This window comes from Podarcis gaigeae (assembly GCF_964106915.1).
Source record: "Podarcis gaigeae genome assembly, chromosome: 9".
Taxonomy (NCBI): Eukaryota; Metazoa; Chordata; class Lepidosauria; order Squamata; family Lacertidae; genus Podarcis; species Podarcis gaigeae.
In genome coordinates this window covers 4,456,868-4,480,471 of record NC_139685.1, presented here as the reverse complement: position 1 = coordinate 4,480,471, position 23,604 = coordinate 4,456,868, and the positions used below count along the sequence as shown (strand labels likewise).

The 23,604-nt window shown below is 45.3% G+C and overlaps 1 protein-coding gene across 4 annotated transcripts in view; it reads right to left on the bottom strand.

Moving 5' to 3' along the window:
* CC2D2A (coiled-coil and C2 domain containing 2A) overlaps nucleotides 1–17,454 on the bottom strand; it is a gene marked incomplete at its 3' end in the record, with an annotated part of 69,885 nt that extends 52,431 nt beyond the window's left edge. For 3 of the 4 annotated variants that reach the window (XM_083757281.1, XM_083757283.1, XM_083757282.1), the window contains exons 1-9: nucleotides 16,056–16,154; nucleotides 9,764–9,852; nucleotides 8,682–8,783; nucleotides 7,301–7,402; nucleotides 6,417–6,599; nucleotides 5,305–5,467; nucleotides 3,108–3,244; nucleotides 1,668–1,799; nucleotides 16–225 (exon numbers count right to left, since the gene is read on the bottom strand). In XM_083757281.1, the coding sequence (XP_083613407.1) occupies nucleotides 16–225; nucleotides 1,668–1,799; nucleotides 3,108–3,244; nucleotides 5,305–5,467; nucleotides 6,417–6,599; nucleotides 7,301–7,402; nucleotides 8,682–8,783; nucleotides 9,764–9,852; nucleotides 16,056–16,086 (1,149 nt within the window). In that variant the 5' untranslated portion in view covers nucleotides 16,087–16,154. Of the gene's footprint in view, nucleotides 1–15; nucleotides 226–1,667; nucleotides 1,800–3,107; nucleotides 3,245–5,304; nucleotides 5,468–6,416; nucleotides 6,600–7,300; nucleotides 7,403–8,681; nucleotides 8,784–9,763; nucleotides 9,853–16,055; nucleotides 16,155–17,301 lie in introns of those variants that run through there. The other variant, XM_083757284.1, reaches the window with a different exon arrangement.
* Nucleotides 17,455–23,604: the final 6,150 nt, after the last annotated feature.

Here is a 23,604-nt window from a genome sequence, read left to right as displayed (position 1 = left end):
AAACTATGACATTACCTTATCTGTAAGAAGTTTGGTAATATTTTTCTGTCTCCTTGATAGATACTGATCATACAACTGAGCCAGCTTAGCTGCTAAGACATGCTCACGGCTGAAGCAGGGGTGATGAGTGAATATTAATCCAGAAATATCGACATCCAGCTGAAACTGCCCCTGAGGGTCCCCGGATCCGACAATGTACTGATTAGCAAGCCTCATTTTTATGGCCTAGGAAGCAGATTAAAAATGCAAACACAAAGCAGAGGTTTGAAAAAATAAATAAAACAGTTCTCCGAGGTGTACATTAGAGCGGGAAAGAAGAGAGCCATCAAACCACAAATGCACATCTTGGCCCCTTTTGGATGTAATGATCCTGGCTTGCTAAACGATGGGTTGCCAAGCTGGAAATGAGTGCTGAGCCTCACTCGTCCCCACGCCTCATACACTGGCTTCAGTACTGCAACACTGTTTGAAACAGAGTTCTCCACTATGTCCAAAATTAGGAACTCTAATGACAATTTACTAACCAGGAACGTGGTATAAGTTCCCTGTTAGCAAACCAATGTTAAACCAGAGTTATTGTATTGCATGAATAAATGAATCTAGGACTGATATGTATCTCCCTCACCCACCCTATCATATGCAAAACTTAACATGAAACTTTGGTTGTACATCTAATTCATTTGCCACAAAATCCCAAAATTAGTAAGGCGGACAGACTGCAAGCACAAGGTGTACGGAAATCTTTATGTACGCTCCAGATCACAGAATATTTCATGTGAGGTGAACTGTGCATACAAATCCTAGCCTCCTTCTTGGCTTCTGCTCCTGAAGTCAGTGTGAGCCAGCGCCAAACCAGACACGCTTCAATACAGTGGTGCCCCGCAAGACGAACGCCTCGCAAGACGGAAAACCCGCAAGACGAAAGGGTTTTCCGTTTTGGAGGCGCTTCGCAAAACGAATTTCCCTATGGGCTTGCTTCGCAAGAAGAAAGCCCATAGGGAAATCTCTGGGGACCTCTTTTAAATGCTAGCGGTGGGGAGCAAAGCCTTTCCCCCCCCTCCGGCCTTCAGAAAAGGTCCAGGAAGGCCGGCGGGGGCCGAAAGGCTTTGCTCCCCACCGCCAGCATTTTAAAAGCAGTCCGGGATAGCAGGGAAGCGCTTCCCGCTATCCCAGATGGCTTTTGAAGGCAGGCGGGGGGGGGGGGGGGAGCAAAGCTCTGTGTTTCTCCGCTGTCCCGGGAAGGCAGGCGGGGGGGAAGCAAAGACCTTCGCCCCCCGCCGGCCTTCAGAAGAGGTCGGGGGACAGACTGTCCCCGGACCTGGTCTGAAGGCGGTTTCCATAGGAACGCATTAATTGATTTTTAATGCATTCCTATGGGAAACCGTGCTTCGCAAGACGAAAAACTCGCAAGACGAAAAGACTTGCGAAACCAATTAATTTCGTCTTGCGAGGCACCACTGTACACTGCTATGGAGCCTAGAGTCGTTTCAGTTCCACAAGCTTGAATGTGAAACTACACCAATTGCACAGGAGGGGTTGGGGTCTGTTTAAATAGCTGGCTCCAAGGCTGAAAAAATGCCCAGTCTTTTAAACTAGAATAATTTACTCTCCTTATCCAGTAGGCCACACTGCTCTGACAGATCAGTAAGAGGTAGTAACAAACTCACCTTTTTATAAAATGTCACCAGCTCTGGTTCTTTCCCGTCCTCGACTGGGAATATTGGAGGTCTAGTAAGAGACTGTTTAACTGGATTGGGCAAAGCCCGAATCTGGCCATCATCTCCAAACCACCTTTTCCCCTACAAACAACAGAAGACAATAAAAATGCTCAAAACTATCTTCAATAAATGGAAGTCCAGTGACTTTCCATCATTAACCCTACATTCCGCCACTCCCTTCTCTCTGCCAAACATCATCTCTCAGCTGCTTCAGACATCTTGCAAAGTCATCTCTTTTCATTCAGCCTTTCCCTGACCCATAGACAAATTACTAAATCTCTGTTTTTATGATAACCATTTCAAAGCTTTTCTGCTTTTATTTCTGCACACTGTCCAGATTTTGTAGATATTGTGTAGCTTGGAAAGGCTTTTAATAGGTTAAATAGTTGCCGTGATCCTGCAAGGTGTGTGCATCCAGGATTCATGTGTCCATCACCAGAATTAAGTGCTTTTAAAGCAATGGGATATGCTACACTGGGCACGGCACACTTCCATGCAGGCATAACCACCCACCCACAGGGGTCGCAGAAACCCCCACAGAGCTTTCTTCCTTTAGGGACTGCCCCACACACAGCACAACAGGCCATTAAAGGAACAAATGTTCTATTCCCCCCATAGCTCTTTTGTCTGGCACACAGTACTTGAGGCACTATGCCTGCTCTTAGCTGAACTCTACGCCTGCACTTTCCTCAGGGCTCAGATAGCACTGACTGACAACTCTGCCCATATAATGACAGATCGTGTTCATTGTTTTATTAAAAAATAAATAGATAAGACTGCATGGTTGAAGATAGCTAAATGTTTAAAATACGGTCTGACCAGCTCTGTCAGTTCCGTATCTGCATTCTGAAAACCTAAAAGGAAACAACCAGTTGCCTGTCGTTCACTTTGTCGATTAATTAAGACACACACGCAGCTGATGTTCAGCTCTTATGCCATACACATTTATGTTGTTTAAATAATTCTACCGTGAAATCTTGCATAGATTTGTAAGAATATTTAGTTCACCCTGCAAAACACAAAGCCTTTCCCACTACCAGGGAAACGGAAGTTTTGTTAAAAGGGAAACAAGATGAAAACCCAGCCATTTGAAATCCTGAAGTCAGTGAGGCTAAAATGAAAGGGACACAGCTCACATGGATCAACCTCAAGGGCCCTTGGGCTGGATTGCAGAGGAGAGACCCTTGTCAACATAGCAGGATCACCTAGCCACCAAAAATCACGAGGCCACATCTTTTCCTGCATTGTGTGAAGGAAGCTTCCGCCTGCATTAACTTTTATGATGCTGCTTGAGTGAGTCATTTGAGAATCACAAGGTACTGTAGTTGCCTCCCAAAAAATGCCTGCATTTGTGGCACCAAAATGAGAAAAAGAAGAGGACAATTTTACCTGTTCCTGCTTGAGAATCCTGTTCTCTACAATATTTTGGTTTGACAGTGAGACAGCAGGACGCACTCCTGTATACAGACCTTCATCCTCAAGGTACCTTGGCTGCATATTTTCTGGTACCTTCAGAGAGGCAGGAACTAAAAGCAAGAGACACACAGTACACAAACATACTATTAGCCACTAGTCCATTACATGTTGCACTCTCAACATGCACTTTTCTTTGCAATATTTGTTTAGCTTTGAGAGGAGTTGCTATACCCATATTACAGACAGAGAACTCAAGACAGAAGCAGTGAATGATCCAAGCACATGGCTGAGAACTAGAACTCTAGGTGTCCTTAAGTCAAAGGGTCTGTCTAACTGAGATGAATAAGAAATAAATGTTAATAGCTTTTGAGTAAAGGTAAAGGTAAAGGTACCCCTGCCCGTACGGGCCAGTCGTGTCCGACTCTAGGGTTGCGTGCTCATCTTGCTCCAGAGGCCGTGAGCCGGCGCCGTCCGAAGACACTTCTGGGTCACGTGGCCAGCGTGACAAGCTGCATCTGGCAAGCCAGCACCAGTGCCGCACACGGAAATGCCGTTTACCTTCCCGCTAGAAAGTGGTGCCTATTTATCTACTTGCACTTTTGGGCATGCTTTCGAACTGCTAGGTGGGCAGGAGCTGGGACCGAATGACAGGAGCTCACCCCACCGCGGGGATTCGAACCGCCGACCATATGATCGGCAAGTCCTAGGCACTGAGGTTTTACCCACAGTGCCACCCGCGTCCCTAGCTTTTGAGTAGTCCTATACGAATCTACCTTAATAATCTGCTGTAAAAATTGATGGGTCAGAATCATCGAAGAAGAAAAATGCAAAACTATGCACAAACCTTGAGCAATTAAACCTTATTTTTACAGAAAAATGAAGGGAACAACTGGTGGCAAAATTATACTTTTCTTAGGACCAACCACCACAACAAATAGTGGCTTTTTAAAAAAACAAGAACAATTATTCAGGTTGGATGTTTTATATATATATATAGAGAGAGAGAGAGCGCGCGCACTGTAATTTTAATGAATTTTTTTTGGCCCTTCATCATGTACGTTTAGTCTTGGTCTTGCAGCTTCAGTTCTACATTGCAACCACATCCCCTTAGTACCACCCCTCTGAATTCTGCAGCAACAGCAAAAAAATCCCTTATGAAGATACAGCTTATCATGTCACTTCCATACCATCAGTAAATTACATACCTGACAATATCCTTACTTTCACTGTGATCTGGCTCTCTGATTTTGAATTTAAAAATAAAAAAAATAGAGGCTATTTAAACTACTGTATTTCCATGTTAACTGTGCTTTGGACTGCAGTACTGGGTACATTTAGTTTTTGAGAAGTGATAGCCAACAGAGATTAATGACAGGTATTTTGTTCTTGGCAGATCAAGGTCTGGATGGATGTTTCCTTGGCAATGTGTGAGACAAGCCACCCACCTAGAGCATTTCAGAATTGTTTTGTTGTACACCAAATATATCTTGAATTATTTCATATCCCAATCATTCTGAAAACATGTCCTTTACTTATAGACCCATAAGCTCGACTAATAATTATTGCAACTACAAGCGGCACATTAACAACTTGAATAACAAGACGACCTCAACCACATTCCCCATCACCCACACCTTCAACACCCCCATACTCCATACTAAGGAAAAACAACTCCTCCAACCTTAATAACACAACCCACAATCAGGCTAAAATCTGATACCCAACCAGCACTATGGTGGCACCAGAGCGTACCAGCACTCACACCCACACCCCAACACACCAACAATGTTGCTCATAACATTGGCAACATTGCTTATGAACCTTATACCTGACAGCGACGTTACAAAGTCACTTCACACTGTCTCACTAATCTCCCCCTCTCGCCAACAACAGGGGGGACGGCCTGTCCTTGAACACGGCCCTCCACACCAGCTGAAACCTAGGACCAACCGGCTAAATGCCAGATGGCCTAAAATACCCCAAGCAAACACCTATATGACTACATATAGGAAACTCTCTACAACTTACCCCCTACTCTTTAACCCAAATCTTACTCTAATCCCACTAGCCCCCCACCCACCACACCCTAGGTCAGCGCAACCCGAAGAGAGAGACACAAAACAACTTGAATAACACACAAAACCTCACAGTAAAAATACGCCAGGCATACCTCTTCGCATACTCGGGGTGAACAGTGTTTCTCTCTCTTTCTGCACACGTGCAGAGTAGCTTTCATATTCTGCAGGTCTCGTCACTAGGAAGTCCGGGGCTGTGTGTTCTATAAGGAATAGGTCATCACCCTCTTTTTCATGAACAAAATGCTCCTCTTCATCCTGCATTTCACATGCAAACATTAAAAAAACAACAACTTTTCATCATAATCCCTGGACAAACGACATCATACTTCACAGGTCTGCATATGCAAATGTTTTTTTCAGCCACTGCATTGCTGGTATATTAAAAACTTCCCACTTCTTATTTGAATTATGTAGGGATGATCGCTGGGTCCGGAGGGAGGACACTCCCCACCCGCAGGCAGCCTCAGCCTGCCTGCACACGTGACTTTGGGGTGCGGGGCACACTCCCCCTCACAGACAAGCCACAGCGGTCTGAACATCGTACCCTCTGTCTAACCTTTTGCGGTCTCAGTAGTCTACGGTGTCCTGTCTGCAACATTTGTCTATGAGATCTTTTGTCTCCTTCGTCATACACTGTGCAAGGGGAAAATGATGCGGTGGGGTGGAAACAGGTGCCAAAATTACTTTGTACCACCCCACTATCTCGGGACCAGAAGATATGTAAAGGTCAGAGCCCAAAATGCATATTTTTTGCATATTTGTGTCAGTAAAAGGAGGCTCCATAGGGCTGGCCAGCAGCCTGCATGCAGCTCACCTGCATTATCAACTCCTGCCTCATGTCCATCACTTCAGAATTACACTCAAGCATCTTCAGCACAAAGGCTATGCTTGCCCAAATCACGTCTGTACTCAGGAAACTACTAAGTTAGAATATTGGTCTCACTAGGTCAGCATCGGCCACACTTTCTTGCAGTGCATCGCCAGAGTTTCAGACAAAAGTCTGAGCTGGTAGACATTATGTGCTTAAATGTCAGGTGTACCATTAAATTCAATATGCAAGGACAAGTCAAATAGTCATATAGATAGGATTCTGCTGCCCTTCAGCTGCTGGCTGCACATTTCCAAGTTTCATATACCATACAAAACAAATAACTAACACGAAAACCTTGCCCAAACAGGTAGGGACACATAATTTCATTAGTACCATTTCATTTTCTTCTTGTTCTTCTCGGGGGCTGAGTGCAGATTCCTGATTTTCCCTCTCCTTGCCATCTAGATTCAACAGACCCTTAGTCTTGTTTTGCATGTCATCCACAACATTCTCTGGTTCAGGACCAAAATTGAAAGTGAAGAAATTATAGGCTTCTTCAGAAGAAGGATAACTAGTCTGGAACGAATGGAAAAAAGGTAATTATAAATCAGTTTCACAGTGCAATATTTCAATAAAACAAAACAGTTAAAATTATTTTTTAATTTATATTTCTACACCACCGTTCACAGGGCGGTTTACAATACAAAAACACAGATTGCTTCCCCCAGATTTTTTATTTTAAAAAACTTGTACACTCCAAACCAAAATATTTGAACTTGTGCATCATATACAGCCAACTCTCTTGTTGAAAAGTCACGTTTTGCAATCTTTTCATTAAACGCAGCAGCTAATATTTTGTAGTCTCTGCAAATATTTGCAGGCTCAGCAAGCCTTGGGATTATACTGTCAACCAACTGATATGTTTATTACTTTTTAATAAAGAACTGTTTTACTTTGTTCATTTATACTGAAGCAAACATACTGAATGTGCATACTTTTGGAGTTGAGAAGGGAGGCCTCTTTATGCAAAAGAATTGGAGAGACTGCAGGCTGCTTTACAAACTACAGGGTTGATCTGGTCACCTGCCACACGCTCCCCACCCCCTCCTCCTCCTGCTGCTCCAGGAATGGGACCACTCCCCAAGAAATCACTCTCTGGGGAGAGGAAAGCAGCACATAACAGATGGTACACATAAAGGAATGGCTGGCTCAGCCTGTGTATTTTAAATTGCAATTATACACCTCACGTTTTATTTCAAAATAAGATCGGCCCTTACCTGTGATTTTTGCTTGACTTTTTTGACAGAATCATGGAACTTTACTCTTGCTGACACCTTGCATTTATTCTCTTCTGTTGCACTCAGTTCACCTTCATCTACCTGCACGCACACGCACACACACACACACACACACACACACAGACACTGTTAATGATCAAATTTATTTATGCTACCAACATGCCCTTAATGATAAGTGGTGGAATGTGGGGAAGTGTGTATTTTAGGTGTTGTCACATGGCGGCCATGCAACATGTGGAAAATGATGGGGGATCTAAATAAAATAAAATGTTTTTGTGCATGCATATATACATGCATATATACACACACACACAAACCACACACACCCCTGCATCTCTATCAGCAGAGGCCAGGTTGGCCACTGTTACAGACAGAAAATGTGTGTCAAGTTGTGCTCCAAACTGAAGCCAGTTCACGGCATCACTACATGCAGTGTCACTACAATACATGCCCTCTGTGGCTCTGCAATGGGGCTTGAGGGCTGAGTGCCCAATTCCATTTGAGACCACTGCCCTAGAACATAATAATTCTCGCAAGCTCTGGAGGGGTGCATGATACAGAGAGCTAGTGTAGAGCAGCAGACAGAGTGTTAGACCTAGACTAGGGAGCCCTGGGTTCAAATTCCCACTCAGTTTTTGGGCATGTGATAAGGCAGTTCCTTGGTGCTGACTCTGAACTTGTTCCCTTCACCCACTTACTGCTTCTGAGCTGCAGCCGCTGGAAGCAGCGGTTAATGCCTGCTCAACTGAAATGGAAGCATCACCAACACAAGGAAGGGTTTTCAACGCTGCAGAGTCAGGTCTCGGTCCTTTTCCACTGGGGATGACAGGAATAGTCAGACCTCCTATCTCTTTTTAAAAAACGGCTGGTTGATAAAACACACACACTTGTCCAGCCGCAAAATTAAAAACAAAACAATGCCTACTCAGCTACAAAGCTTACTGGGTGATCTTAGGGCAGTCACCATCTCTCAGCCTGACCCGTCTCACAGACTTGTCAGAGGGGTAAAAAGGGAACAAGTGACATCATGAAAACTGCCCTGAATGCCGTGAAGGAAGGGCATAACAAGATGAAAGAACTATAATTCAGGGTGACACCTAGGACACCTGTCTGGTGCAAAAGGTTATTTTGCTCAACCTCACATAGGCTGCAACTTTCATTTGATTCCCTAAAATCAGGGTTACCGTGTGCAATTTCTGCTAAACAGGGAATGGTTTACAAAAAAATAAGAGTAAGAACTGGTATAAGTCATCAAAAAGGAATTAAATTAACCTTCCAAATGTCAGACAACCCATCTCTTTCTTGTGAAATATTTTGATGCAATGAAGGGAAACAACACAGGGATTGACAATCTGCTCACCTCATTCTCCAAACTAGCTTGTTTTTTCCTCTCTCTGAGGCTTTTCAGGGACCGCAGATGAGGACCCGAGGCTTCTTGCAGAAGAGCATTTTCTGCTTTAGACTAAACAAAGGGAAGAATCTTAGCTTTCATTAGTTATGTGCTGCTTTCCGTTAACAGTCTACAACCAGGAAGTGCAAAAAACAGCTTGGCAGCTTACACAAAACTTCCACACAGAGCTGCTAATAGGGCAGATGAAGAAGAAACTCTCAAATTCTACCCAGATGCTACTCCTGCATACACAATCTCCTGGCTTCAAAGTTGTAGCCCAACTCTTTCGATTTTCTGGTTTGCTAACATGAACACACTGTGTACAGATTGTGATATTATTTCATAGCAGTTTAAGTATCTTGGCAAATCTCATCTTAGAATACAAATATTTCCTCTAACCAACAATCTATTATTAGAACAGGTGAAATTAGCTGTTTAAAATCGGTAACAAGAGTCCTTATCAGAAAGCATGTGGTGTCAGCAAGCAGCACGTTAATAGGTATGTTAAGGAAGAAACCAGAAATGTTGTATATTACTGGGATTAGCAAGAGAATGATGCAGTGTACCTCTCTAACCTAGGAGTGCTCTAGTCTAAGCCTCCAGTCAGCCTAGAGAAGGGTTCTTCCGATGCAGTTTGGGTTTGGAGTGGGTACGGCGGTTAGTATGCCTTGTTTTCACCCACACCTAGCTTTGGTTGGAACACAGCACCTCTTTCCTCCCACTCAGTCCCTGCGCCCCATTCCACAGATACAGAAGTTCATGTCTTCAATGTGATTTACAATGGCATTCAACGTGGACTCGGGAGATCCTCTCCCCAGATGAGAGGAACAACTCTACTATTTTCTTGACTCTATGTCCTCAAATCAGGAAGCTCAAACGTCTTTGGTCAGGCCATTTGCAGGCCAAATTGCCAAGTGTTTAGAAACCATGGATAGCTCTGCATGGCTAGGAAGTCTCCAAGTAGGCAGCCACTTCTTCCTTGTTTCATTTCCAGACTGATAAGCACTAAACCACCAGAGTTCATTTTAAAATTTTTACACCCGTAGTCTCACCCGTGCAGCTTTCAGTTTCTCTCTCATTCGCTCTCTCATGGAAAACTCTGCAAAGCTTGTCCCCGAGGTGCCTGGAGCTGGAGGCAAGCCTGTACAAGAGAAAGCAATGCCATAAATTTCAAAAGAATCCTCACACTGGAGATTAATCTGACACTGCGTTAAGAGAACTTTTCAAAACATTTACAGCATTTGGAAATCTGGGTTAGAGAGGAATAAACTTTGAAAGAAGACGCTTAAGGTTAAGAAAAAAACATGTTTTATTATGGAAATCTTATAGTTTAGCAATCAGTAAGACCAATCTAGCTAGTAGGTTCTGCTCTATCAAAACAGAGAATACAAACACTTAAGAACTTAATAACTGCATTGTTGGATCAGGCAACACCTATCCCATCTATCCCAGTAAACTGATTCCAAATCACACTACTTTCCTGGTGGGAGGTTTACATGCCAGTGGTGGCCTGGGCCAGAGGCAAAATTGGGTAGGAATGAAATTAACATGAACATTAACTTTGTACAACATGAGAATGGGCCTTTTCTGCAGTGGCCCCCCATCTGTGAAATGCTCTCCCCAGAGAGGCTCGCCATCATTACATGTCTTTAGATGGCAGGTGAAAATATTCCTCTTTACCCAAGCCCTCAGCCATTGAAATAATCTATGGGCTGTTAAATGCCGGGGGGGGGCTGTTATTATGATTATGCTGTGTATTATTATGCTGCATATTATGTTTTTATTATTATGGTGCATACATTATGATCTTAATGTTGTACTCTGGGATCTTTTGATAAATGCCTGCATGAAATGTATTCAAGGGCGGTGGGATCCTCAGGCCGTTCTGCAATAGGCAGTGGGTGGGGAAAGAAGACTTCTTACAAAATCCACTCTAACTTCTTTCCTCACGCTTTTGTGAAAGAATGTCTGTGTGCAACAATAATGTAAGGAATACAAATGAGGAGAGGCTGTTCAGGGACAGTTTTCTTTACAGCAATAGAGAAGAAGAAGAGGAGTTTGGATTTGATATCCCGCTTTATCACTACCCGAAGGAGTCTCAAAGCAGCTAACATTCTCCTTTCCCTTCCTCCCCCCACAACAAACAGTGGGGCTGAGAGACTTCAGAGAAGTGTGACTAGCCGAAGGTCACTCAGCAGCTGCAGGTGGAGGAGCGGAGATGCGAACCCAGTTCACCAGATTACGAGACTACCGCTCTTAACCACTACACCACACTGGTGTAACACTTGAAGCTAGGAAAGGAACAGGCCAACATTTCTCCTTTCATTAAAATAAAAATCAAGGACTACAATCAAGATTTGTATCTGACAGACTAAATACAGATACTGCTCATTGTGTGTGAACTTGTGCAGACTCCTAAAACCCCCACGGCTCATAAAAATGTACTGAGGCACGACCCCTGTGGCCATCTTAACAACAGCACTAGAAATAGAGAATGAACTCCACAATGTTTGCATCTTGCAGCATTTGTCATGGGAATAAATGTCAAATCTTTAACGTCTCCTAAAACACCTTTTCCTCATTATTCACAGCTGTTTTCTATTCACTATTAGTCTGCTTGATTAGGGGATTAAAATACTGCCAGTGCCTTGGAATTAAAATGGTAGTTCTGAATCCAAGAGACTGCAAAGATTAAACAAAAGGGAAATGAAAGATTTTTGCCAAGGGATTTTAGCCTTTAAAAAGGCTAAGGAAACTGTTGAACAATACTCAAAGGGAAAAGAAAGTATCTTGTTGCAATTGTTAGTCATTCTATGGATGTAATTTTAAATACACATTGTCAGACGGGGAATGAGGATAACAAAATAAATATTACACTGAGTGGCTCCTAGGGACATTGAGTAAGTTCTGGACACGCCACAATTCCTCCTCACCACCCCGCTACCAAAAAAAAGAAAAAGAAAAGTTTTGAGAATAATCTCAGTGTTTCATCAAGACTGTTTAAAAAATGGGAGACAGCAGATCCCCAACCTTCAAGAACAATTATGATTAAGTTACAGCTATTCAGTGGGGGGAGGAACCAGAATCAGAGTAAAAGTGCTCATGAGAAGGCAGAGATCAGAATGCAGAGAGATTTAGTGAGGACATGTTGCACACTGAATATATGTTTTAAAAGATCAAGTTACATAGTGCCATCTTAAAAGGAACCTTCTTCTAGCTATGCACGTGATCTACTTTCAGGTAGAAAGCAGGGATTCCTAATCTCATATATGTCATAGCATCTGTGAGAATAGCAAATTAGCATTCTTGCCTGCACAGACACCAATGTGGGTTTCCTGAAAAATTCATTTTAGCATGGAAAATACATACTTAATAGACAGGATCAGAACACATCCAGTCCAATTGTATTGCAGTTCAGTGCTTGTTTCTGCTTGGAGTGCACTAGAGGGTGGGAATATTTGTGGGTGAGGGCACATGCACAAAACCTAGGTCCCTGTGGATCACATGGTCCCTTTCAACCTGCTATATTCTACTGTCCATTCTTGACCTACTCCTAAAATCCTAAACTATTTCCATCCCTCTCCAAAGGAACTTCACCAAGGTCCAATTTCTTTTTTTTTTAATAATAATTTTTATTAAGGATTTTACATTACAAGAAATAAAAAATAAAAAACAGAAAAAAGAAAAAATATCCAACAAAAATTGTTAAAAACAATCAATCTTTTCATCTCCTTATTTTTCATTTACTTGTTTCTCGGACCTCCTCATACCTCCCTTTTTTGTATTCCAAATCAAATTATTAATTCAACAATTTCTTTCCCTCTTTTTGCTACCCAGATCTTATTCTTAAGTTATTACAATCTTAAATTTTTACTTATATAAACCCATTTTTTCATATTCCTTTAACCCATCATAGCTAGAAACCACTTAGTTCCAATCCAACATTATGCTAAAATTCCTTAATTTTACAATATCTCTGTAAATAGTCTTTAAATTTCTTCCAATCTTCCTCCACTGACTCTTCTCCCTGGTCTCGAATCCTGCCGGTCATTTCCGCCAATTCCATATAGTCCATCACCTTCATCTGCCATTCTTCCAAAGTGGGTAGATCTTGTGTCTTCCAATATTTTGCGATAAGTATTCTTGCTGCTGTTGTGGCGTACATAAAGAAAGTTCTATCCTTCTTTTAACACCGATTGGTCAACTATGCCCAGGAGAAAGGCTTCTGGTTTCTTCAAAAGGGTATATTTAAATACCTTTTTCAGTTCATTATATATCATCTCCCAGAAAGCCTTAATCCTTGGGCACGTCCACCAAAGGTGAAAGAATGTCACCAAGGTCCAATTTCAGGCAAGCAGATCTAAGAAGGATTCAGGGAAAGGGCAGTTCAAGGGCGGGTAAACAGAAGTCATGATCAGAACTCTCCCACTGAGGCTTCTAAACCAGAGCTCCAGAATCATATCCTGGGCCCAGCTGCTGCCTCTTAAGAGTTTTCAGCAGAGAGTTCTTCACATGTTAAGGGACCTACTCCTGAGTAGCCCTTTACTCCACAAGCAGAGCTGCCATCACTCCTGGGGCTAAGGGGTTGGTCTGCCCCTGCTTCAGACGCTCAGCTCCCTTTCTGCAGGAAGGGTCCTTCTGAGGGTCATGGCTGCTCCTTGGCTGTTGTTCTGGGTTGTTCCTAAGTTTCTGGAGGGTCCAGATCATCCTGAGCCCGATCCTCAGAGCAGGAGTCATCTGACAGGGGTATGGGAGCAACACACTTTCCCACTCCCCATTAGACCTTGAGCTGAAGGGAAGCAAGTTGCTTCTTTTTAGCCTTGCTGTCATTTGGTCCACTAAGGCAGTGTTTCCCAACCGGTGTTCCGCGGCACACTAGTGTGCCGCGAGACTTTGCCTGGTGTGCCGTGGGAGGCAGGCGGGCTCCATGTGCTTAGAGCAACAGGCTGCCGCCCCAAGCCTCACGCGCCCGACGGGAGCTCCTGCCGGGTGCGCAAGGCTTGCAGACACTCGCCCGAAGCACGGGGCACCCTCCGGAGGGCTCCGCGTGCTTCGGGCAACAGGCTGCCGCCCCAAGCCTCGCGCGCCCAGCGGGAGCTCCTGCCGGGCGCGCAGGGTTGCAGACACTCGCCCGAAGCACAGGGAGCCCTCCGTAGGGCTCCCTGTGCTTCGGGCAACAGGCTGCCGCCCCAAGCCTTGCGCGCCTGGCAGGAGCTCCTGCCCGGCGCGCAAGGCTTGCAGACACTCGCCCGAAGCACGGGGAGCCCTCCGTAGGGCTCCTTGTGCTTCGGGCAACAGGCTGCCGCCCCAAGCCTTGCGCGCCTGGCAGGAGCTCCTGCCAGGCGCGCAAGACTTGCAGACACTCGCCCGAAGCACGGGCAGCCCTCCGTAGGGCTCCCTGTGCTTCGGGCAACAGGCTGCCGCCCCAAGCCTTGCCGCCTGGCAGGAGCTCCTGCCGGGCGCGCAGGGTTGCAGACACTCGCCCGAAGCACGGGGAGCCCTCCGTAGGGCTCCCTGTGCTTCGGGCAACAAGCTGCCGCCCCAAGCCTTGCGCGCCTGGCAGGAGCTCCTGCCGGGCGCGCAGGGTTGCAGACACTCGCCGGAAGCACGGGGAGCCCTCCGTAGGGCTCCCTGTGCTTCGGGCAACAGGCTGCCGCCCCAAGCGGCATATAGTCAATATAGGCACAGAGTTAATTTTTTAAACATTTTCTAATGGTGGTGTGCCTCGAGATTTTTTTCATGAAACAAGTGTGCCTTTGCCCAAAAAAGGTTGGGAAACACTGCACTAAGGGCTTGCATCTGCACTCTGCTCAGCGTGATGGAATCATGATGGAAGCAGCATAACAGAAGCACAAGAGCACAGCCCTTAAGCTTCCTGTTCTGCTTTCCCACCTCATTTTCTTTCACACCTTGGTATGCAGCACCATACCCCTCTGTCCGAACTGCCACAATGGACAGCACAGGGACATTGGCAAGGAATGATGATTGTATTTATTCCAGTGACTTAACACTGGTAATGCATGCAGGCTCCTGAATTATGCAGGGCTCTGCATAATGTTGAACAGCTCAAACCATCCAGTTATCAAAGATATACACGAAGTAACTAACTTAAGGCAGCGTTTTATATTTAAAATAGATAAATTAATAGAACTATGACAATATTAGGTAAATGGAATGTCCACTCTCGCTATAAGTAACCTGTGATGGGGGGGATAAAGAAGGATGAGCTGAGAATAACATGTCCTGTCTGTGAACTTCTCAGAGGCACTTGGGGGGAAACCACTGCTTGACACAAAACACGGAGCTAACTTGGGCTTCAGTCTGATATGGCAGGTGGCTCTTAACCTAGAATGAACACCACACTCAACTGAATTTTGGGGTATTTCATTTGGAGGCGGGGAACAGTTGCATTATTTAGTTCCCTCTGCTACAGAATATATAAATATTTGAAAAGGCTCTGCAGAGTTCAGCTCAACAACCCAGCACTATAAACATGTGTCACACAATTACATTACAATTTAGAAAGCTCTCTGCCCTGTACTTTAGATAAGAAACATGCAATAGGAAGTAACTGCTACCAATTTCATCTTATGAAAAGGATTTTAGTCCTTGTGGCTGCATCAAAGAGAAAAGCTTGAAAGAGTGCAACTTTATTACTTACAAAAGTAGCAAAACAAAAGGCACGCACACAAAATACAGTCGTACCTTGTTTTCTGACCGGGATCCGTCCCGGAGCCCCGGCCGCTAGCTGAAAAGGACGCAGGGAAAAGCGCTGCATCTGCGCATGCGCGTGGAGCGGTTTGCGCTTATGTGTATGCGCAATTCAGCACTTCTGCACATGCGCGAGTGGCAAACCCGTTCTGGTACTTCTGGGTTTGCCATGGACGTTCTCCGGAATGGACGCTAGACGAGGCAGATGTTGGTGGATGTATTACTGTAGTTATTTTCATCTTCCTTTTTGAGATAGCTGATTTTTAGTCACAAAGTAGCTAAAGTCAGTGGCGTAGCATGGGGGGTGCAGGGGGGGCCGGCCGCACCGGGCGCAACATCTGGGGGTTAGGGGGTGCAAATCCACGGGTTAGGGGGTGCAAATCCATGGGTTAGGGGGCGCAAATCCATGGGTTAGGGGGCGCAAATTACTTGCCTTGCCCCGGGTGCTGACAACCCACGCTATGCCACTGGCTAAAGTGTATGGTTAATTTCTGCTAAGCCAACAGAGCTGATTCTCCTCTTGTACTGGCAGGCAAATGTGATCCGTGCTCAACAAGGCCCACTCCTGCAGATGAGTCAAGGGAAGGGCAGGCCCCTCTCCACCCCTCAGTCCCAAATGATTGGAGCACTTACTGCGTGGTGACCGGTCACTGGTAGTTGCCATAGTGTGTCCCTCTCACTCAGCCGCCTATCTCTTAAGCACTTCTTGTCTTCTCTCTGCAGATTACAAGTCAGATTGGGCAAGAAGAGAGGGAGGGAAGAAGGAGTGCGAGTGAGAAAGGGTTGGAGATCCCATTGCTAAGCAACAATGTGTGGCTTCTAGGTGACCCGGGTTGAAGATGGCTTTCCCAATGACGCAAGAAATAAATGTGTGTGTGGCTGCTTTTCACTAGTGCACACACATCCATGCACCGCTCATTCCAGGAGCATCTCGCTTGAGCACTTTATTCTATGTACGTGAACGAGCAGCAAGTGGCTGAGCTTGCCAGAGAAGGGTTCTCAAGTTCCTTATCTAAATGACTTTAGCTTGCAAAACAAAGATTTGCAATGTTGCTAGAAACAAGTTTGGGGAAGGGGCTCAGGGTCATGCCTCCTCTTTGCACATCTGAAACTGGAGACAGGTGAGCAGTCAAGCAGCTGAAACACATTAACAGGTGGTGGCCTGAGATGCATCTGCAGCTAACCCAGTGGGACAGTAGCTGCTCACTGAGAAGGCACAATGCCACCATAAAACCAGTTTGCTCCAAAGAAGTTTCTCAGCATAATCAGATGTGCTGACTACATTTCAACATAAGAGCTATGGTTTATCATTACATAGGCAAGCACTGGGCTTTTCAGATGTTCTTCCATTCTCCTCCCCCTGTGATTAATCTTAACCCTAAACTGCAATTAATCATAAACCACGGTTTGAAGATGGCTGTTTCAATAAACCACAGTAACTACAGTTTAGGGCTCAGGCTGAGACATTTATGATAAACTGCAGCTAGTTGGCATAAACCAGGGAACAGATGGGGGGGTGTCTTTGAAATAATCCTTTGGAACAACTTTACGGTATAAGAGGGGCACAATGGGGTTCATCTCGAATTTCAGAAGAGTCACTGGGCACAAGAACCAACTCCGAGTTGATGGGCATTGCCATTCAGACGGTGTGTGCGCACCGCGTCTTGTATCGATGGCGCCCCTGCGCCCGGGTTGGCACGTGAATGGCCGGGAACATCCTCGCCGGTTACTGCTGGTGTGAGACGCCACTGGCAGGTGGGGGTTTTGCCCAGAAATGCCCCAGGCCGCCGCCCGAGGAAGGAGAAGTCCCCACGGAGAAATGCACTCGGCTTCCGAGCCGCTTCTCCTCTGCGCCCCCCCCTCTCCTTTTTGCACATACCTTTTGCCCCTCCGAGGGCGGGCGCGCGGGCCCCTCCTTTCTGGCGGCAAGAGCGGAGGAAGCGCGCGCCCGACTCCGTGGCGCGGCCCGCCGTTCCCCCGGAGACGGCGGGGCGGGCCGGAGACGCCTGCCTGCCTGCCTGCGGCGGCTGCGCGCTTCGGCTCTCCGGCGCCCAGCTCCTCCCCCCCCCGCCCCCGGCAGCCGCGCGCCAGGCTCCCCTTTGGGCGCGGGTCGGGCGCGGGGTCCGGGACGCCGCCGGGCGGGGGGGGGGGGGACGGAGGCAGAGGCCTCCGGGCGTGTCGGTCGCTGGGGGTTTCAGATATCTGCCCCCTGGGATTGGGGCGGGAGCTGCCCTTTGAAATCATATGAAATCGGGGTGCAAACTTCAATAATAATAATAATAATAATAATAATAATAATAATAATATACCCCGCCCATCTGTCTGCGTTTCCCCAGCCACTCTGGGTGGCTCCCAACAGAATATTAATAACCCCACAGTTGATCACAAGATGCAGCCCATGCACACCATTTGAATGGCAATGGCCATCAACTGGGGGGGGGGGAGGGCTCACATATTTTATTGGGGAGCCAAAGACTCCAATAAAAGACGTCTGTTTATGAAATCATATGAAGGGACAGGCTGCTTTAACAGTGGCATAGTGTGGGGGGTGCAGGGGGGGCCAGCCACACAGGGCGCAACATCTGGGGGTTAGGGTTAGGGGGCGAAAACCAACGGGTTAGGGGGTGCAAATTTCTTGCCTTGCCCCGAGTGCTGACAACCCACGCTACGCCACTGTGCTTTAACCTGGCTGGCAGCAGTCTTTGCACTCTGCAGTCCTCTGGGATCCTCCTGTTTCCCATACCCTGTGAACTCTAGAATCAGATTCGTGGAGTTGGAAGGAGCTCTGGGGGTCATCTAGTCCAGCCCCCTGCAATGCAGGACTCAACGGAGAAAACCAACATTTTACAGCGGCAGTGCGTGGGCACAAGTGAGTCGGCTGTTGTTCCTTCAACCCTGTCCAGACAAGGCCCAGTCTTCCATGTAAAAATAAATAAGGCTGCAATCCTCCACACTCTTAGAATCATAGAATTTTAGAGTTGGAGTAGACCCTGAGAATCATCTGGTCCAGCCTCCTGCAATGTAGGAATATGCAGCTGCCCCATCCAGGGATCGAACCTGCAACACTGGCGTTATCAGCACCAGACTCTTGCCAACACCGTTTGCAGGACAGTGGGCGCAATAGAGTTGTGAGGCTATAATTCATCTAAAAATTTGAGATCAATCCATGTTGCAGGTTGCTGAAATTTAGGTTTTCAACCAAAAAAATCCCCCAAAGAAAATACTCAGTTCTTCAAAGAGCAGTATAAAATTGCCCCCTTGTACCTTTTCCCAGGCCAGATCCAGTACTTAGTTGCATGCAAAAGCATTGTGCTCTGTTGACTTGCACGTATTTGTCCAAAGTGTCTTTAAATATAATAATAATAATAATAATAATAATAATAATAATAATAATAGTTTTTCAGGTAAAATAAGAGCTCTCTTTTTTGCCACAGAAGAGGATGACAACGGTGCATTTTCCGGTCATAACCTCCTTTTTGTATATGATGTATTATCAGATCTAAATGTTTGAAATTAAAGAAAAATAGATATCACCAGCTATCCTAGTTTTCATCTTTGGGATTGCCACTGCTATACAGTTTGTGTGGCTTTAAGTACCATGTAGCAGACAAAAATCCAAACAGACAAAAATCTAGTCCCAACAGAAGTGGGAATTTCTGCTGGCACAAGAGCCTTGTTAGTGTAAGAAGTTGGCAACTCTGTTTATGGAATATCTTCTTCCAGTTCTTCTTCTCAGCTAAGGAAAGATCTGTCACATTTGGCAGACCGCTTCAGGGAGTGATGGCAAAGCCCAATGTTCTTGTCAGTGCTATGAGGATAAAGAGTTGGCACGATGTGTGAAACAACAGGATCCCAGAGACTTGTGCAGAGTCGAGGACTGCTGCCAGCCACGTCAGAAGCACTGTGCCCCTTCACTGCTGCCGCTGCTTTATGATTTAATTTATTCTGTGTCCTCACAACAAGCATGTGAGGCAGGTAATACGGATAGTGTAACTGGCCCAAGGTCACATTTTAAGCTTTGTGGATGGGCAGGGATTTAAAAACCTAGATCTCTCTGGCCCAACAGGCTGCCAACTATGTGGGAGAGCTCAGTCAGGAGAGCATGAGGCCTGTGGGTTTGTGCCCCATGTTGGACGAAAAGGTTCCTGCATTGGGGGTTGGACCCACTGGTCCTTTCCAGCTCTACTGTTCTATGATTCTATGATTCTCTGACTCCCATTATGACTGTCGGGATATTTGTGCAATAAATATTTGTGTGCATTAAATAGAGGAATGCAGTAAATATTTGTGCCGTCTGTTCTTAAAGATATACTGTGCTTGCACACATGAGACCATCCACTGGCAGAGTCGTGAATATACAGTACTTTGCTGCCTCTGTAATGGTATCTGCAAAAGCAGCAGTCTGTTTTTTTAGAATTATCCTATGTGGGAAAACAGCAGCCATTCTCTTATGTGCAAGAATACAACGGAAGGCAATCAGGAATTCCATAAGAGAGGTGGCTCTACCAAGTGAGTTTTCCTCCCGAGATGAGTCTATTCCTAATACTGCACTACACCTTGGCTAATTTACATATGGCTCTGAATTGCAAAGAGCTAATTGAGGAACTGGACTTTGGTCAAATCAATGGGATTTAGCACCCTCTAGCAGCTGAAAGTGATTTACTATCAACAAGTTCAGTAAAAAAAAAAAAGCAATAAAGTACACTGGATTACATTTCTCAATAGCTCTGATTTTAATTTACTTTATAAACTAACGTTTTGTTCTACAGATGATGGATGGCAAGTTAAAAGTGTGTAACAAAACAAGAAAAAATGTCTCACGGAAAGCCCATCCCTAAAGCACTCAGTCTAATGTGATGTGTGCATGAGCTGGTTTTAAAAATCACACGTGGCAGATTACATGCTACTGAAACGTGTATGCTTCCTTCAATAAATGTCTTACATGCTGAATTTAAACAGCAAGCAATAAATTGTTTCTTGAAAAGATAAATTACTCAAAGGGAAAGATATAACTATTAAATAAGACAGGGCAGATGCAGTTCAGTAGGTGATATATAACCTATTGACTCAGATAGATGGCTTTCCTAGCCATATTTATCACCTAGGGGTTCAGATTAATGGCCTATTGAGTCAGATTTATCATCTTCTGGAACAGATTTATAAAAATGAACTGGATGCTCTACATTAAGCCACAGTTACCATTTATTGATTCACCAAATTTCTCACTAAAATATAAATAAACCCATGCTGCATATTAAAGATGTATCAAATGCTAAATCTGTTACTGCCAAAAAGTGGTGGTGGTGGTGTTTTTTAAATGTTTGATTTCATTGAAAATGGGAAGCAAGGCCGTAATGTACACACACTCAAGACACTTTTCCTATATCCTACAATAAAATGTGCTCAGCCTCTACCAGGGAACAGAAGGTCCAATGGGCACTTCATAGTAGCCAGTCATGTTGATGGGTATTTTAGAACACAGCATTAGTTCACATTCCTTTATGTAAACAGGTTTTATGTCTTGACAGCCACTATAACCTAATGAATATACTTGGAAACTTTTCAGAACTTTTTTCAGGAGGAGGTAAACTAGCCTTATGAAGAGTTACGGGGAGCTTGCTCACTCTTTTGCAATATTTTGGCTACCGGGAATTTAAAAATGGTATTGACCTACTGTGGAATTTGGCCAACACAGCTACTTTTGCTCTTTTAGAAATAATATAGATACCAGTATAATATCTACAGGTTCCCCCTGTGACCGATAGTATCAGACAGGCAATTTCCCACATCATGTCTACTTGTGGCCTCACTCTCCTTATCACAAGCATCACTTTTGCTCTTGGCATGGATTTTGTTTTTCAGATTCCTTGCACATGTTCTAGATCTCTTTCCTTTACACTGCCAGAGTTGTGCAGTTCCCAAATGGCTACGGAAGTGTTCTTGGGCGCTATCCAGTGGCATAGCATGGGGCGTGGAGGGCCACTGGGGCAGTTGCCCCAGGCGCAAAATTATTAGGGGCACAAAATCTCAACACCCAGTGCTGCCTTAATAGAGCTGTGCGCTTCCATCACAGGCTCCATTGAAAATGGCTTTTCCATGCAAACCAGGAAGTGCCCTCCCCAGAAATAGGAATGACTCTTCTTAGCTCTGCAGCTGCTATCTCTTAGGTGTCATGGACATCATTAAGGTAAGGTAAAGGTACCCCTGCCCGTACGGGCCAGTCTTGACAGACTCTAGGGTTGTGCGCTCATCTCACTCTATAGGTCGGGAGCCAGCGCTGTCCGCAGACACTTCCAGGTCACGTGGCCAGTGGGACGAAGCTGCTCTGACGGGCCAGCGCAGCACACGGAAAAGAAATACGTTCTTTGCAGCAAAAGCTGTTGTACACAGCAGTGGCTTGTGGGAAACAAGTCAGGTCACTAACTCACTGCCCAAAGAAGTCTCTTTAATATTTAAAAATGAATGCTACCTTTTTTCTTAAAGAGCAATAAAACAAATGTTCATAACATTGAATGAATGCGCGCGCGCACACACACACACACACACACACACACAGACACAGCATTTTAAATTTCTTTTAAAGAAAGAAAATGTAAACATTCAAAGCTGCCCCACTGTGAGTCAGATTACAGTGGTACCTCGGGTTAAGAACTTAATTTGTTCTGGAGGTCTGTTCTTAACCTGAAACTGTTCTTAACCTGAGGCACCACTTTAGGTAATGGGGCCTCCCGCTGCTGCCGCGCCGCTGGAGCACGATTTCTGTTCTCATCCTGAAGCAAAGTTCTTAACCCGAGGTACTATTTCTGGGTTAGCGGAGTCTGTAACCTGAAGTGTATGTAACCTGAGGTACCACTGTATAGGTTCATCTTGCTGCTGACTGTTGTCTCTATACTGACGCAGTTGTTTCAGGCTGCAGTGTTTCCTTGCCTTACTTGGAGCTGCCAGAGACTGTGTTCTGCCACCGGGAGGGGCAAGACAGGCTCCTTTCTCAGCATTCAGCTATAAATCAAATGGGTTGCAGAATGATGGTGGGGAGCAAGGAGCAAGCAGAAAATCCTGCAGTGATTTGTGCATGCTCTCTATCTAAAGGGGTCAGCTGCGACCCGTATTTGTTACCAAATAGTGAAAAATAAATTGCCGGGCTTTCAAACAAACCATTGTTGTAAATCACCATTGTGTGTATTTCAAGAAAAGCTACGAAGTTGGGGGTGTGCTGTTTATTCTATAGTTGCTACTCATTGTTTATTCTATATTTGTTGCCTATTTCTGTAGCTGTTACTCACTGGAGCTGCTTCATGCTGAAATCTGGTAGAGGAACATGTGGGACCAGGATCATTCAGGCTGTGATCCTTCTTATTCCCTGGTGCCGCACGAGACAGTCCATGCCAAAGCCCTCCTGAGGCAAGGGAGAGGGGCTGAGCAGTTGGAATTGGCTCAGCCTGTGATGGAAGATGTGGCTTCTTCTCATGCCAGCCACGCTGAGGTAAACATGGCCGGGCTGAATATGGGCGGTAGCAGTGGGGCACGCTGTGTGTGTCTCTAACAAAATACACCCATATTCCTAAGCAGTTTTTGCCAGTACCTACAAGATTAAGATGTTTCTTGTTTAAGGAAATGCATGCCAATATTATTCAGCAGTTGAAAATACATAATCCACATGGGGAAATCTAAGGAAACTGAACTCACTTTTCCATTGCTGTCATGACCCCGTTAAAGGGTAACATCTGTCTTTCCCGCTACGTATATTAGTGACTCAATTTCAGCCATAGGTGTGGCTAAGACACTTGTGAGTCCACACTTCATTCTAGCTTTATGTGGCTGTTAACACAGAGGGTGAGTAGCTGCACTTAGAGGCAGGAGCACAGCTGGAATTAATGAATTATTTTTGCCATGTTATCACTTCGACGATCAATTTGGAAGTAGCTGCTATGAAAATGTGTTATAAGCAGGGATGAAAAATGAGAGTGAAATTGGGTAAGGAGGCTCAGCAATGGCCGCTCACCCCCTTTCCTGGGTGGGCCATGTTTACGGCCTCCCCCTTTTTCCTAGCAGCCATCCCTGGGTGGTTAGAGATCACGTTGTAGCTGGTCTGCTGGGCGTAATTGCCTGACAAAACCTTAACTTCAAGTGGGCAAATCAGAAGCCCTTATTTCTGGTCAGGGTCTCACTGGTTGGCCAGGCA